The sequence below is a fragment of the Hylobates moloch genome, unplaced genomic scaffold, assembly GCF_009828535.3.
Source record: "Hylobates moloch isolate HMO894 unplaced genomic scaffold, HMol_V3 SCAFFOLD_12, whole genome shotgun sequence".
In the NCBI taxonomy this organism is placed as follows: Eukaryota; Metazoa; Chordata; class Mammalia; order Primates; family Hylobatidae; genus Hylobates; species Hylobates moloch.
The window spans coordinates 33125728-33142538 of NW_026652287.1; the positions used below are offsets into that span (position 1 = coordinate 33125728).

Consider the following 16811-nt stretch of genomic DNA (forward strand, 5'->3'; position numbering starts at 1 on the left):
GCGGATCACGAGGTCAGGAGATCGAGACCAGGGTGAAACCCTGTCTCTACTAAAAATACAAAAAATTAGCCGGGCGTGGTGGCGGGCGCCTGTAGTCCCAGCTACTCGGAGAGGCTGAGGCAGAAGAATGGCGTGAACCCGGGAGGCGGAGCTTGCAGTGAGCCGAGATTGCGCCACTGCACTCCAGCCTGGGCAACAGAGTGAGGCTCCGTCTCAAAAAAAAAAAAAAAAAAAGTTCAGATGCTGCCGGGCATGGTGGCTCAAGCCTGTAATCCCAGCACTTTGGGAGGCTGACTCGGGTGGCCAATATGGTGAAACCCAGTCTCTACTAAAAATACAAAAATTAGCTGGGCGTGGTGGCACACGCCTATAATCCCGGCTACTTGGGAGGCTGAGGCATGAGAATCGCTTGAGCCTGGGAGGTGGAAGTTGCAGTGAGCCGAGATCGCACCACTGCACTCCAGCCTGGGCGACAGAGTGAGACTCTGTCTCAAAAAAAAAAAAAAAAAATTCAGATGCCGGGCCGGGTGGCTCATGCCTGTAATCCCAGCAGCTTGAGGAGGCCGAGGTGGGCAGATCACGAGGTCAGAAGATTGAGACCATCCTGGATAACATGGTGAAACCCCGTCTCTACTAAAAATACAAAAAAAAAATAGCCGGGCATGGTGGCAGGCATCTGTAGTCCCAGCTACTCAGGAGCTTGAGACCGGGGGTGGGATGGCATAGGAGACATCTCTGAGCCTAGACCTGAAGGAGGAGAAAGGGACAGGGTACATAGGGTAAGAGCAGGGATGATGACCTGAGACAGGAAGGGTTTTGATATTTGGGAAATGAGAAAAGCCAATGTGACTGGGGCAGAGGGAGTCATAAGATGAGGGCAAGCTCCCAGGAGGAGGCTGGACACTGGCAGGGGCCCTGGACACAGGGCTATGGAGCCACAGTGAGGAGTTGGGCTTTTGTCCTGGGGAACACGGGAAGCTGGTGGAGGGTTCCCTGCCAGGGGCTGACATGACTTGCTTTAGATTTCGCCGTGATGTCCTCATACAGAGAAAGGCCCTGAAGATGGTCTCTGTGTCTGAGTCAACACCTCTATTTCTTCCATTCTTCTGCTTTTGTTTTTCATTTTGAGGGCACTGCATCCCATTGAAAATTCTAATTACAGGCCGGGTGCAGTGGCTCACGCCTGTAATCCCAGCACTTTGGGAGGCCGAGGCGGGCGGATCACGAGGTCAGGAGATCGAGACCACGGTGAAACCCCGTCTCTACTAAAAATACAAAAAATTAGCCAGGCGTGGTGGTGGACGCCTGTAGTCCCAGCTACTCGGGAGGCTGAGGCAGGAGAATGGCGTGAACCCAGGAGGCGGAGCTTGCAGTGAGCCAAGATTGCGCCACTGCACTCCAGCCTGGGCGACAGAGCAGGACTCCATCTCAAAAAAAAAAAAAAAAAGAAAGAAAGAAAATTCTAATTACAACTGGGCACTCTTCTCCTCAAAAAAAGAAAAAAAAAAGCCACACCCAGACAAGCACTCCATTTTGCCAATCATTTCAGGGGTCAGAATCACTCAGATTGAGCTTTTCTGGTCAAGTTCTTAATCGCCAAGTTGCAGGGAAGCTCATATTTTCACGAAGTTACACTGAGATGCTCTGAGATGAGTGAGAAGGTGTGTATGAAGTCTTACATGGGGGCCTGGAAGGGCTAATGGGAAGGGTTGGTCTTATCACCCACATCCTTGAAAATTAGAGAAGCATCTTACACATACCTATGCTAAAGAAACTTCTTTTGCAAGGTTCTAATGACATTGATTCCTGACAGTTAATTCTTCCTTACAAGAAAATCACAGTAACATTTATAAAATGCAGAAGCGTGAACACACAGCTATTGACCTTGAAAACAGAGAAAGAAGGTCAACTGTAGAACTGAGACATAAGCAAATTATTTCAATCAATACATGAGTGGTCAGGCGTGATGGCTCACGCCTGTAATCCTAGCACTTTGGGAGGTCGAGGTGGGCAGAGCATCTGAAGTCAGGAGTTCGAGACCAGCCTGGCCCACATGGTAAAACCCTGTCTCTACTAACAATGCAAAAAATGAGCCGGGAGTGGTGGAGGGCACCTGTAATCCCAACTACTCGGTATGCTGAGGCAGGAGAATCCCTTGAACCCGGGAGGCAGACGTTGCAGTGACACCAGATTGCACCATTGCAGTCCAGCCTGAACAACAAGAGCGAAAATCCATCTAAAAAAAAGAAAAAAGAGGCGGGGCACGGTGGCTCATGCCTGTAATCCCAGCACCTTGGGAGGCCGGGTCTGGCAGATCAGGAGGTCAGGAGTTTGAGACCAGCCTGACAAACATGGTGAAACCCCGTCTCTACTAAAAATACAAAAATTAGCCAGGCGTGCTGGTAGGTGCCTGTAATTTCAGCTACTCAGGGACTGAGGCAGGAGAATCACTTGATCCCGGGAGGCAGAGGTTTCAGTGAGCTGAGATCGCACCACTGCACTCCATCCAAGGCAACAGAGCGAGACTCCATTTAAAAAAAAAAAAAGGAAAAGAATACATGGGTGCTTTTGGAGGAGCGTTCTATGCCACTCCAGGCCATGTTTCAACATTTTTCCAGAATGGTCCAGAGGGCCTTGAGGGAAACACGCAATAAATAGCTCCCAGCTCAAGATTTTAACAAATGACATAAGGAAAGAAAACTGAAAAACAGACTAACTGGTTAAACTACATTTATTTATTTATTTATTTATTTATTTATTTATTTATTTATTAGAGACGGAGTCTCACTCTGTCTCCCAGGCTGGAGTGCAATGGCGCTATCTGGGCTCACTGCAAGCTCCACCTCCTGGGTTCACCCGCCATTCTCCTGCCTCTCAAAAAAATCAAAAAATAGAAAATAAGAAATTAGGCCGGGCGCGGTGGCGCATGCCTGTAATCCCAGGACTTTGGGATGCCAAGGTGAGCAGATCACCTGAGGTCGGGAGTTCGAGACCAGCCTAATATGGAGAAACCCCATCTCTACTAAAAATACAAAAAATTAGCCGGGCGTGGTGGCACATGCCTGTAATCCCAGCAACTAGGGAGGGTGAGGCAGAAGAATCGCTTGAACCCGGGAGGCGGAGGTTCTGGTGAGCTGAGATCACACCATTGCACTCTAGGCTGGGCAACAAGAGTGACACTCTGTCTCAAGATAAATAAATAAGAAACAAAAAAACAGGATGGCAAAAGTGGCCGACATCTGTTGGCCATGCTGGTTTCAAACTTCTGACCTCAAGTGACCTATGTGCCTTGGCCTCCCAATGTGCTGGGATTACAGACCTGAGCCACCACACCTGGCCCCATCCTCTTAACATAAACACTTGAATGTCAATTAAGGCTTGAACTCAGTATTAAGTCAACACAAACTCAAGTCAATACTGGATTGACTCTAATATCAATTAATGCTTGATGGTTTGCTACACTCATTGCATTGGGAACAGTCATCTCAAAAATGAATTTTCTGATGTTCTGCAAGGAGTGACCTTGGACTGAAGACCTTGCCACACTTATGACATTTGTAAGATTTCTGTGCAGTAGGGATTCTCTAATGTCTAATGAGGTGTGAATGTGAAGTAAAGGCTTTGCCACAATCATCACACTTGTGAGGTTTCTCTCCTGTATGAATTTTCCTGTTTTGCATAGGATGAAGCTTGACTGAAGACCTTGCCACGGTCATGACATTTGTAAGGTTTCTCTCCAGTATGAGGTTGCCAATGAACTGCAATGTATGAACGATGTCTGAAAAACTTGCCACATTATTACACTCGGAAGATCTCTCTTCATTATGGATTCTCCAATGATTTGCAATCGTTGTAGCATTACTGAAGACTTTGTGACAATCATTATATTAATCAAATTTCCCTACACTATGAATTGCCTGATGGTGAGTAAGTGTTGACCGGTCACTAAAGGCTTTGCCACACTCATTACACTTGTAAGGTTTCTCTCCAGTATGAATTCTCTTATGTCTTTTAAGGTGTGATTTGCGACTGAAAACTTTGTCACATGCTTCACATTTGTAAGGTTTCTCTCCAGTATGAATTCTATGATGACGTGAAAGGTGTGATTGTTCATTAAAAGCCTTCCCACATTCATTACACTTGTAAGGTTTCTCTGCAGTGTGAATTCTAGTATGTCTTGCCAGGTATGAATTACGCACGAAAGCCTTGTCACAAACCGTACATTTGTAAGATTTCTCTCCAGTATGAAGTCTACGATGGTATACAAGGGATGACCAGTGACGGAAGGTATTGCCACAGTCATTACACTTGTAAGGTTTCTCACCACTATGAAGTCTACGATGGCATAGAAGGGTTGCCTTCTGACTGAAGGTCTTGCTGCACTCATTACACTTGTAAGGTTTCTCACCACTATGAACTCTACGATGGCATACAAGGGATGACCTGTTACTGAAGGTCTTGCTGCACTCATTACACTTGTAAGGTTTCGTTCCACTATGAATTCTAGTATGTTTTGCCACATAGGAACGACACACGAAAGCCTTGTCACAAACCTTACATTTGTAAGATTTCTCTCCACCATGAAGTCTACGATGCCATACAAGGGATGACTTGTAACTGAAGGTCTTCCCACACTCATTACACTTGTAAGTTTTTTCTCCAGTGTGAATTCTTGTATGTCGTGCCAGCTGTGAATTCCACGTGAAAGCTGTGTCACAAACCTGACATTTGTATGGTTTCTCTCCAGTATGAATTCTCTTATGTGACTCAAGAGCTGATTTCTGACTGAAAACTTTGTCACATGCTTCACATTTGTAAGGTTTCTCTCCAGTATGAAGTCTATGATGACGTGAAAGATGTGATTGTTGATTAAAAGCTTTCCCACATTCATTACACTTGTAAGGTTTCCTTGCAGTGTGAATTCTAATATGTACGGCCAGGACTGAATTACGCATGAAAGCCTTGTCACAAATCGTACATTTGTAAGATTTCTCTAGAGTATGAAGTCTACGATGGTATACAAGGGATGCCCGGTGATGGAAAGTATTGCCACACTCATTACACTTGTAAGGTTTCTCGCCACTATGAAGTCTATGATGGCATAGAAGGGATGACCTGCGGCTGAAGGTCTTGCGACACTCATTACACTTGTAAGTTTTCTCTCCAGTGTGAATTCTTCTATGTCGTGCCAGCTGTGAATTACACGTGAAAGCTGTATCACAAACCTTACATTTGTATGGTTTCTCTCCAGTATGAATTCTCTTATGTCTCTCAAGGGTTGATTTCTGATTGAAAACTTTGTCACATTCTTCACATTTGTAAGGTTTCTCTCCAGTATGAAGTATATGATGACGTGCAAGGCTTGATTGATGATTAAAAGCCTTACCACACTCATTACACTTGTAAGTTTTCTCTCCACTATGAATTCTAGTATGGTTTACCAGATAGGAATGACACGCGAAAGCCTTGTCACAAATCTTACATTTGTAAGGTTTCACTCCAGTATGAAGTCTTTGATGACGTGAAAGGTGTGATTGTTGATTAAAAGCCTTGCCACATTCATTACACTTGTAAGGTTTCTCTCCAGTATGAATTGCCTTATGAATTACAAGGGCTGAATTCTGACGAAAGATCTTGCCACACTCATTACACTTGTAAGGTTTTACTCCAGTATGAAGTCTACGATGGCATGTAAGGGATGACTCCTGACTGAAGGACTTGCCACACTCATTACACTTGTAAGGCTTCTCACCAGTGTGACATCTATAATGGCATGCAAGGTATTGCTTGTGATTAAAGAGCTTACCACATACATCACATTTATATTGTTTGTCTCCTAAATGGATTGTCTGGTGTTTCCTTAAAAGTGAGCTATAATTAAAGGCTTTGCCACTCTCATTACATTGGAAAGATTTTTCTCTCATGTGTACTTCCTGTTTATGTGGGAGTAATGAAGAATTTGGGGGATTATTCCCATAGTTATTAGAAATATGGATTTGGGGCCTACAAGAAATTCTCTGGGATGTTGAGACCGAGGGAGCATCATTGGTAGACTTCTCAAGTTGATTACCAATTTCCCCTTTGATCTGAAATATGTGCAGTTCAGGCAGATGTGAATAAAAGCTTGATCCAAGCTGATCGTTAACAGGCTTGTTTCCAGCATGCCTTTGATCATCTCCGTCTGTACTACCAGTCAACATTTTTATTTTTCTCATGGATACTTCATGGCCATTTCTTTCATCTTCTTGACACTGAAACTCAATGTCATGAATTTCTTTCTCAATTTCCTGGAAGCAAAAACCTCCAATGTGGTGACTTTCATGTCTTTGCAATGTCCCTGTGTAGAACACTTCTGAATTGCCTTGCCCTGTTGACAAGACCTCCTTCATCATGCATTTGGAAGAGATATCTACAAAATATAAACACCAACACGTTTCCAATTAAGTACAGATGGTAAATCATACTGAAGTGTGTAAATATGACACAAAAAAACAATATTTATTTTGAACTTCCCAAACATGATCTTCAAAGTTTAGGAACACAAAAAGAGTGAGATTCTTTAGTAAATAAAGGGCGATTACACGTCCTTGAAATCAATTCTATGAAAGTCTATTTCCTATATCATGACAGAACACTGACAGGGCACAAACATGTGTGAGCCTAAAGTAAGGAGTGTTTTTCCACTGTGACCCTGAAGTGCATCACAATTCACAAAAAACATATCACCGTCACATCAAGGAAGACAAAAATAGATATTCTTCATATTTACACCATATTTTCTGTGTACAAATAAATGCTTAAAAAACCCCACACGATATACTATATTGGTAAATAATCCACAACAAGCTCATGTAAGGATAACCAAAAGCAATGGAAACTCTGTATTGTCAAACAATCATAGCACTGAGAAGACAAGAAAAGATTACAAAAATTAGCCAGGTGTGATGGTCCGTGCCTGTAGTCACGGCTACTCAGGAGGCTGAGGCACAAGAATCACTTGAACCTGGGAGGCAGAGGTTGCAGTGAGCCGAGATCACACCACTGCACTCCAGCCAGGGCAGCAAAGTAGACTCCGCCTCAAACAGAAAAAAAAAAAAAAAAGAAAAAAGTTAATAATATATTTTTCTAAATAAATGTCATAAAATTATATATATCTACACAGAACAGGCACTTAGTGACTTTTGAAAAATTTTTTGGGCCGGGTGCGGTGGCTCACGCCTGTAATCCCAGCACTTTGGGAGGATGAGGCGGGCGGATCACGACGTCAGGAGATCAAGACCATCCTGGATAACATGGCGAAACTCCGTCTCTACTAAAAATACAAAAAAATAGCCAGGCGTGGTGGCAGGCGCCTGCAGTCCCAGCTACTCGGGAGGCTGTGGCAGGAGAATGGCATGAACCCAGGAGGTGGACTTTGCAGTGATCTGAGATCATGGCACTGCACGCCAGCCTGGGGGCGACAGAGTGAGAGTCCGTCTCAAAAAAAAAAAAAAAATTTTCCGTTTTTATTGTTTTGAGACGGAGTCTTGCACTCCAACTTGGAGCATCATGGCATAATCTCAGCTCACTGCAACTTCTTTTTTTTTTTTTTTTTTTTTTTTTGAGGTGGTGTCTCGCTCTTTCGCCCAGGCTGGAGTGCAGTGGCACGATCTCGGCTCACTGCAAGCTCCGCCTCCCGGGTTCACACCATTCTCCTGCCTCAGCCTCTCCGAGTAGCTGGGACTACAGGCGCCCGCCACCACGCCCGGCTAATTTTTTGTATTTTTAGTAGAGACGGGGTTTCACCGTGCTCTCGATCTCCTGACCTCATGATCCACCCACCTCGGCCTCCCAAAGTGCTGGGATTACAAGCGTGAGCCACCGCGCCCGGCCCAGCTCACTGCAACTTCTGCCTCTTGGGTTGAAGTGATTCTCCTGCCTCAACTTCCTGAGTACCTGGGGATTATAGGCACACACCACTACACCTGGCTAATTTTTGTGTTTTTAGTAGAGATGTGGTTTCACCATGTTGGCCAGGCTGGTCTCAAACTCCTGACCTTAAGTAATCCACCCCGCTTGACCTCCCAAATTTCTGGGATCACAGGTGTGAGCCACTGCAACTGGTGGCACTTTGTGACATTAACGAGTGGAGTGTGTCAGTTACATTGCATACCACATACCGAAAAGCCATATGTAAAATTATAAAAATTAATTAATAAAATATTGTAACCCATGATAAAACTAGCAAGCAAATAAGTACATTTATACAGCCTGCAGAATTCTAAACAACTCCCTCTTAAGAAAAAGCCACAACTTCTACTTAACCACCAGCATACAATATAAGAACTGAAATACATGTTAAGATCACTACCTTCTGATGTATGAGGTCAAGAAAATATACAGCATTTTAAGAACTAAGAATGGACTAACAGCTGGGCAGGGAGTACAGACACATGCCACCATGCCTGGCTAATTTTCTTTTTTTTTTGGGTGGCAAATGGAATCTAACTCTGTCACCTGGGCTGAAGTGCAGTGGCGTAATCATGGTTCACTGCACCATCCACCTCCCAGGTTCAAGTGACTCTCCCGTCTCAGCCTCACAAGAAACTGGGATTACAGGTGCATACCAAAAATCCCAGCTAATTTTTGTATTTTTACTAGAGACGGGGTTTCACCATGATGGCCCGGCTGGTCTCGAACTTCTGACCTCAGGTGATCCACCCGTCTTGCCCTCCCAAAATTTTGGGATTATAGGCATGAGTCATCACGCCCAATATTTTTTAATTTAGTAGATTCAAGGCTTCATTATGTTTGCCTGACTGGTCTCAAACTCCTGACCTCAAGCCATCTACCCACCTCAGCCTTTCTTTTTTTTTTTTTTTTTTTTTTTTGAGACGGAGTCTTGCTCTTTCCCCCAGGCTGGAGTGCAGTGGCGCGATCTTGGCTCGCTGCAAGCTCCGCCTCCTGGGTTCATGCCATTCTCCTGCCTCAGCCTCCCAAGTAGCTGGGACTACAGGCACCCACCAACACGCCTGACCAATTTTTTGTATTTTTAGTAGAGACGGGGTTTCACTGTGTTAGCCAGGATGGTCTCGATCTCCTGACCTTGTGATCCGCCCGCCTCGGCCTCCCAAAGTGCTGGGATTACAGGCTTGAGCCACCGCGCCCGGCCTCACCTCAGCCTTTCAAAGTGCTAGAATTAGAGGCGAAAGCCACTGCAGCTGGCCAGTCTAAGCTACTTCTGACACAACAGTGAGATGAGTGAGACAGGAAAAGGGGCATCTCATCATCAACATCACCGAAGGCTGACAAATTTTATTAAACAAAGGAAGGTGAGTGTGTACTATAAAACTTATATGAAGCCACCTAATAGTATTCACTTGTTTTAAAAAGCAGGTGGACAAATACCTGAGGTTGGGAGTTCGAGACCAGCCTGACCAATATGGAGAAACCCCCTCTCTCCTAAAAATAATTACCCAGGCTTGCGCCAGGCATAATCCCAGCTACTTGGGAGCCTGAGGCAGGACAATCGCTTGAACCCAGGAAGTCAAGGTTGCAGTGAGCCGAGATTGCACCATTGCACACCAGCCTGGGCAACAAGAGGGAAACTCCATTTAAAAAAAAAAAAAATAGCCTGGACAGAGTGGTTCATGCTTGTAATCCCAGCACTTTGGGAGGCTGAGGTAGGTAGGTCACTTGAGGTCAGGAGTTCAAGACCAGCCTAGCCAACATGGGGAAACCCCATCTGTACTAAAAATACAAAATTAGCCAGGTGTGGTGGTGCATGCCTGTAATCCCAGCTACTCTGAAGGCTGAGGAAGGAGAATCGCTTAAACCCGAGAGGTGGAGGTTGCGGTGAACTGAGATTGTGCAATTGAACTTCAGCCTGGGCAACAGGAGCAAAACTCCATCTAAAAAAAAAAAAAAAAAAAAAAAACCCTGGAGGCAAATTATCATTATTTCTCAAATAACGACAAGAGGCCCATAGTGTTCATGGACATGACCCCAATTTGCATGTAAGGTAAGTGAGGGACAAGACTTGACCCTGGGCCTGAAGGATCCCACGACATGTTCTTAGGCACAATAGTCAGCCCAGGCAGTACAGAAAATGACCAGACACAGAAAATACAAGAAGAACAGAAAGAAGTACATCAAGGGGGATACAAGGGCTGAGCTGGGACTCAAGGGCTGAGCTGTGCTGCTGACAGTGGTGCTAAAGCCCTCCCTCATGGATCATGAGCTGAGTCATCATGCCCTGCACACAATGATTTAGGCAGCCTCCTATAATTTTGTCCAGTGGATGAATAAGATCTTCACTTACTCAGGGAGAATAGTGTTGGAGGGGAGGGGCTCATGGAGAAATTGGGATGTTCAGCATTGCAAAATCAATAGGCCAGAAAGAAACAGTATTTCCATCCAGATCAACGTATCATGTGAGTCAAGGCCAGGAAAGGAAGGGCAAGGGTGGAGGGCAGGAAGTAATGGACACGTGGGAGTAAACTTTGTGCATGCACGTCTGTGGGCACATAATTCTACTAGGATAGACTAAATCTTGAGCTTGGACGAAAGTGGAACTAATTGAGCAAATGGTAAAATATTGACCCAAGGTTAAATATTCAAATTACAACATGGGCAAGGGACAAAAATGAAAGAGATCCAAAAAAAGCAGCAGTATGGTGGCCTGAGGTGAAAGCAGTTTTACATCCTTAAACTAAGTGACTCTGATTTCTAGTTTCAAGAATATACTCAACAAAATCCCCTGTGTAGATTTCAGAAATGCATACACACAAACAAGTAAACTCTATGAAGAGTACAGTAGACCATGGGGGTGAACAAGGATCCCCTGGCACAGGAGGTAGAGATGTGTTTGTGAAAACAGAGCCAGGGTGAGTGCAGTGCCTCATGTCTGTAATACCAGCACATTGGGAGGATGAGCGGGTGGATCAGGAGGTCAGGAGTTCAAGACCAGCCAGGCCAGCGTGGTGAAACACTGCCTCTACTAAAAAAATACAAAACATTAGCCGGGCATGGTGGTGCATGTGTGTAATCGCAGCAACTGAGAAGCATGAGGTAGGAGATTGCTTGACCTGGGATGTGGAGGTTACAGTGAGCTGAGATTGCACCACTGCACTGCACTTGAGCCTGGGTGACAGAGCAATGCTCCGTCATAACAAAAAAAAAAAAAAAAAAAAAATTGTACCTCTAATAGAGATGTGGTTTCACCAGGTTGGCCAAGCTGGACTCGAACTCCTGACCTCAGGTGATTCACCCACCTCAGCCTTCCAAATTGCTGGGATTACAGGCGTGAGCCACAGCACCCAGCCTGGCAGTATTATTTATAATAGTAAAGATGTGCATCGACAGATAAATATGTGAGGAAAATGTGGTATACACATAGAATGGAATATTATTCAGTCTTAAAAACAACTCGGATGGGCCAGGGGCTGTGGCTCATGCCTGTAATCCCAGCACTTTGAGAATCCAAGGCAACTGAATCACGTTAGGCCAGGCTATCAAAACCAGCCTGGCCAACATGGCGAAACTGCCACCTGTAATAGAACTACCAAAAATTACCCGGGTGTGGTGACACATGCCTGTAATCCCAGCCACTCAAGAGGCTGAGGCAGGAGAATCACTTGAATCCAAAAGGTGGAGGTTGCAGTGAGCCAAGATCATGCCACTGCACTCAAGCCTGGGCAACAGAGCGAGACTATGAGAAAAAAACAACAACATAGAAATGAACAAGTTGAAAGCCACTGTGTCTTAAGGAAATGACAGTAGAACTAAACTACAGAAACCTCATTCAACCTCACAAGCTCCCTCAATAAGATTGATGAAAACCATATCTGTTACAGGGTTGATCCTACAACAAACTGAACGGAGGTTTTCTTGTTAAAAATGAACAATGACACATATTGGTGTGCAAAGGGTGAAATGAACAAGAGTTCAGTCAAGAGCCTCACACATATGGGGCTGTGAGCCCAAATGACGTCCTCGCTGGGAGGAATTTCAACACCTCTGACTGCTGATTAGAGAAGATGATCATTAGTTTACGGGATGAACACTGTCACAGTGCCAGTGAGAAACGCTTCTGTGATGCTCCTCAAAAACCAGAATGAGCTGGGCATGGTGGCTCATGCCTGTAATCCCAGCACTTTGGGAGGGCGAGGTGGGCTGATCATCTGAGGTCTGGAGTTAGAGACTAGCCTGACCAACATGGAGAAACCCCGTCTCTACTAAAAATACAAAATTAGCTGGGCGTGGTGGCGCATGCCTGTAATCCCAACTACTCGGGAGGCTCAGGCAGGAGAATCACTTGAACCTGGAAGGCGGAGGTTATGGTGAGCCGAGATCATACCAATGCACTCCAGCCTGGGCAACAAGAGCAAAACTCCATCTCAAAAAAAAAAAAAAGCGTGTATGGGGCAAAATCACAAAAGAGAACACAAAACCAGGAAGAGCCAAGATAGACAAGAGCAGACTCCTCATGTCTGGAGGGACATTTTCCTCACCCACAGCCTCCAGGTTCCTGTAGTTCTCCAACATCACTTCCCTGTATAAAGCCCTCTGCGAAGGGTTCAGGAATTTCCACTCCGCCAGTGAGAATTCTATAGCCACATCCCTGAAAGTCAAGCGTCCCTAAAATGAAACACACATTTCAACAAAACATTATGGAGCATTGAGTTATCACCTTCACAGGAAATGAGAAAAGGGAAAATAAGTATTATTTGATCAAAGACTGTGTTCTGATAAAACCACGTTAAGGTATTTTTCAATATTTTTTCCGTATAGTTGCATTTTATTGTACTTTTCCTTGAAAGATTTTAAGATCCCATAAGTCACTACGGAAGTCTCGATTTTATGGACAATATAAAAACTATATAAATAAAAAGGAAACACAGGGCCAGGTGAGGTGGTTCACGCCTGTAATCCCAACACTTCGGGAGGCCTAGTTGGGCAGATTATTTGAAGTCAAGAGTTCAAAACCAGCCTGGTCAATGTGGTGAAAACCTGTCTCTACTGAAAATATAAAAATTAGACAGGCATGGTGGCAGGCACCTGTAATCCCAGCTACACAGGAGGCTGAGGCAGAAGAATCACTTGAACCCAGGAGATGGAGGCTGCAATGAGCCAAGATCGCACCACTGCACTCCATCCTGGGCAACAGACTGACACTACATCTAAAAAAAAAAAAAAGCAATGCCGGGCAGTCGCTCTCACCTATAATCCCAGCATTTTGGGAGACCAAGGCAGGCAGACAATGTGGTCAAGAAATCAAGACCATCCTGGCCAACATGGTGAAACTACGTCTCTACTAAAAATACAAAAATTAACTGAGTGTTGTGGTGCGGGCCTGTAATCCCAGCTACTCAAGAGGCTGAGGCAGGAGAATCACTTGAATCCAGGAGGCAGAGGTTGCAGTGAGCCGAGATCGCGCCACTGCACTTTAGCATGGCAACAGAGCAAGATTCCATCTCAAAAAAAAAAAGCAAACACAGGGTTTTCTCTACAGACATGTCAGATATTATGTTGAACATACAAGGTGATATTTAGTCTCCAGATGAGCTAAGATACAAGTGGTGTTTCAGAGAGGACAAAGTCCATTGGCTTTGAAAGAAAAGTCCGAATCTAAAAACTATCATGATCAGTCAGGCACAGTGGCTCATGCCTGTAATCCCAGCACTTTGGGAGGCCAAGGCGGGTGGATCACGAGGTCAGGAGTTCGAGACCAGCCTGGGAACATGCTGAAACACCTTCTCTACTAAAAATACAAAAATTAGCTAGGCGTGGTGGTGGGTGCCTGTAATCCCCAATACTTGGGAGGCCGAGGTTGGAGAATTGCTTGAAACCAGGAGGCAGAGGTTGCAATGACCCAATATCGTGCCACTGCACTTCAGCCTGGGTGACAAAGCAGTACTCCGTCTCCAAAAAAAAAAACTGTTATGATGACAGCAATAGCCATCACTAACATGTTTGAATGCTTCCCATGTGCTATACACAGTTCTAAGTGCTTCCCATGTCTTAAGCCATAAAATAACATACTATCCCATGAAGAAAGATCTGTACTTGGAGACAAGTACATCACACATACTCTAGGAAAATTACCACAAATCAAATAGCTAAAAACGTCAACACAAGCACCTGAATCCAGATGTCTGGAATTCACATTTGAACATAAACACCTAGGTAACAGATACAGCTTTAAACTAAACTGACACAGGTTTATCTAGTGCAGAGAATGTGATAAAGGTCCAAAGGTAAGAACATGGAGCATCCTACAAGGTCACTGAATGGACACACACAGGCATGCATATAATCCTTCACAATACTTCTTATTTATTTTTTCCAGATGGAGTCTCACTCTATTGCACATGATGGAGTACAGTGGCACAATCTCTCAGCTCACTGCAACCTGTGCCACCAGGATCAAGCAATTCTCTTGCTTCAGCCTCCCCAGTAGCTGGGATATGAGGCACGTGCCACCACGTCCATCTAATTTTTGTATATTTAGCAGCGACAGGGTTTCACCATCTTAGCCAGGCTGGTCTTGAACTCCTGACATCGTGATCTACCCACCTCAGCCTTCCAAAGTGCTGGGATTACAGGTGTGAGCCACCGGGCCCAGCCCCATCGTACCATTAACTCATTATTTTGATAGTTGACAACAATGAAAAATACTTAAAATCATTACAATTATTATAAAAAATAAAACACTGCAAATGTTGTGTTTTCTACATAAACCATGGGCTTATCCATCCATGTGTTCATGCACACACATCACATCATGCCGTTACACACGTGGTGGCACTCACCTCTAATCCCAGCTACTGGAGAGGCTGAGGCAAAAGAATAACTACTCCGGGAGTCAGAGGCTACAGTGAAACAAAATCACACCACTGCACTCCAGCCTGGGCAACAGAGTGAGACTCAACTCAAAACAAATTAAAAAATAAAATAAAATCAATGATGTAAGAAAGCATCCTGTACCAGTGATGCCTATCTCCACTTTCCATTGCATTCCCAGTTATTAAAAGTGCAGTTTGGCCAGGTGCAGCGGCTCAGGCCTGCAATCCCAGCACTTTGGGAGGCCGAGGTGGACGAATCACAAGGTCAGTAGTTTGACCAGCCTGACCAATATGGTGAAACCCCATCTCTGCTAAAAATACAAAATAATTAGCCAAGTGTGACAGCGAATGCCTGTAATCCCAGATACTTGGGAGGCTGAGGCAAAAGAATTGCTTGAAGCCGGAAGGCAGAGATTGCAGTCAGCTGAGATCAGCCACCACAATCCAACCTGGGCAACAGAGCGAGACTCCATCTCAAAAAAGTGCAGAGTCCAGCCGGGCTGGCTGTCTCCCATCTGGAATGCCAGCAATTTGGGAGACCAAGAGGGGAGGATCACTTGAGGCCAGGATATCAAGGCTATAGCAAGCTTTGATTGCACCACTGCACTCCAGCCTAGACAACAAAATAAAAATACAATATAAAAAATAAGGCCTGACATGGTGGCGCACACCTTTAATCCCAGCACTTAGGGAGTCCGAGATAGCAACATCATGAGGTCAGGAGTTCCAGACCAGCATAACGAACATGATGAAACCCCATCTCAACTAAAAATACAAAAATTAGCTGGGTGTGATGGTGCATGCCTATAGTCCCAGCAACTCGGGAGGCTGAGGCAGAAGAATTGCTTCAAACTGGGAGGGGGAGGTTGCAGAGAGCCGAGATCGTACCACTGCACTCCAGCTTTGCTGACTGAGTGAGACTCCATCTTAAAATAAATAAATACATACATAATATACAAACATACATACGGTGACCCATGCCTATCATTCAGGCTCTTTGGGAGCCTACAGTAGGGATTAGTTGAGCCCAGGAGTTTGAGGTTGCTGTAAACTGTGAATTGTGCCATTGTACTCCAGAACTAAGCCACAGAGCGACACCTTCTCTCTCTTTTTTCTTTTGAGACAGAGTCTCGCTTCATCTCCCAGGCTGGAGTGCAGTGGCACAATTTCGGCGTACAGTAACCTCCACCTCCTGGACTCAAGTGATTCTCCTACCTCAGCCTTCTGAGTAGCTGAGATTACAGGCATGCACCACCACATGCAGCTAATTTTTGTATTTTTAGTAGAGATGAGGTTTCACCATGTTGGCCAGGCTGGTCTCGAGGTCCTGATCTCAAGTGATCTTCCTGCCTTGGTCTCCCAAAGTGCTGGGATTACAGGTGTAAGCCACCGCACTGGGACCAACATCTTGTCTCTTAAAAAAAAAAAATTTGGACACAGAGACATCTTGATCTACTAGTGTGGCTTCAAATGCATTACCAAATCAGATACAAAATATCTCCTCTTAGGCCGGGCGCGGTGGCTCACGCTTGTAATCCCAGCACTTTGGGAGGCCGAGGCGGGCGGATCACGAGGTCAGGAGATCGAGACCACGGTGAAACCCCGTCTCTACCAAAAATACAAAAAATTAGCCGGGCGTGGTGGCGGGCGCCTGTAGTCCCAGCTACTCGGAGAGGCTGAGGCAGGAGAATGGCGTGAGCCCGGGAGGCGGAGGTTGCAGTGAGCCGAGATCGCGCCACTGCACTCCAGCCTGGGCGACAGAGCAAGACTCCGTCTCAAAAAAAAAAAAAAAAAAAATCTCCTCTTATTCGTCTCCTTTCCCAGAATTTACCACATATCTGTGCACATTAACATATGTATTTCATATGTAGTTTCACTGAGCTGACATCCAGATGTGGCCCCTGAACAATCCAGGCTGCCCAGCAGCACTGACATCAACGGGCCCACACCCCATGTTTATCCATGTCTGGGTGTGAGCCCTTCCCA

At 45.1% G+C, this 16811-nt stretch overlaps 2 protein-coding genes across 2 annotated transcripts in view; both read right to left on the reverse strand.

The window, feature by feature from the left end:
• LOC116478091 (zinc finger protein 701) overlaps positions 1–12596 on the reverse strand; it is a 42256-nt gene extending 29660 nt beyond the window's left edge. The window contains 1 exon segment of the mRNA XM_058425043.1: positions 12492–12596. The gene's annotated coding sequence lies outside the window, so the exon portion shown is untranslated.
• Positions 252–12614, reverse strand: ZNF808 (zinc finger protein 808). The gene is made up of 2 exons (XM_032168916.2): positions 12492–12614; positions 252–6409 (listed from the first exon to the last, which is right to left on the reverse strand). The coding sequence occupies exons 1-2, from the start codon at positions 12523–12525 to the stop codon at positions 3888–3890; spliced, it is 2556 nt and encodes an 851-aa protein (XP_032024807.2). The 5' UTR covers positions 12526–12614; the 3' UTR covers positions 252–3887.
• Positions 12615–16811: the final 4197 nt, after the last annotated feature.

Coding starts and splice junctions, on each gene's coding strand:
- ZNF808 (XM_032168916.2), bottom strand. CDS start 12,525: ATGTTGGAGAACTACAGGAACCTGGAGGCTGTGG. Junction 6,410..12,491: donor CAGGAACCTGGAGGCTGTGG/GTGAGGAAAATG, acceptor TATATTTTGTAG/ATATCTCTTCCAAATGCATG.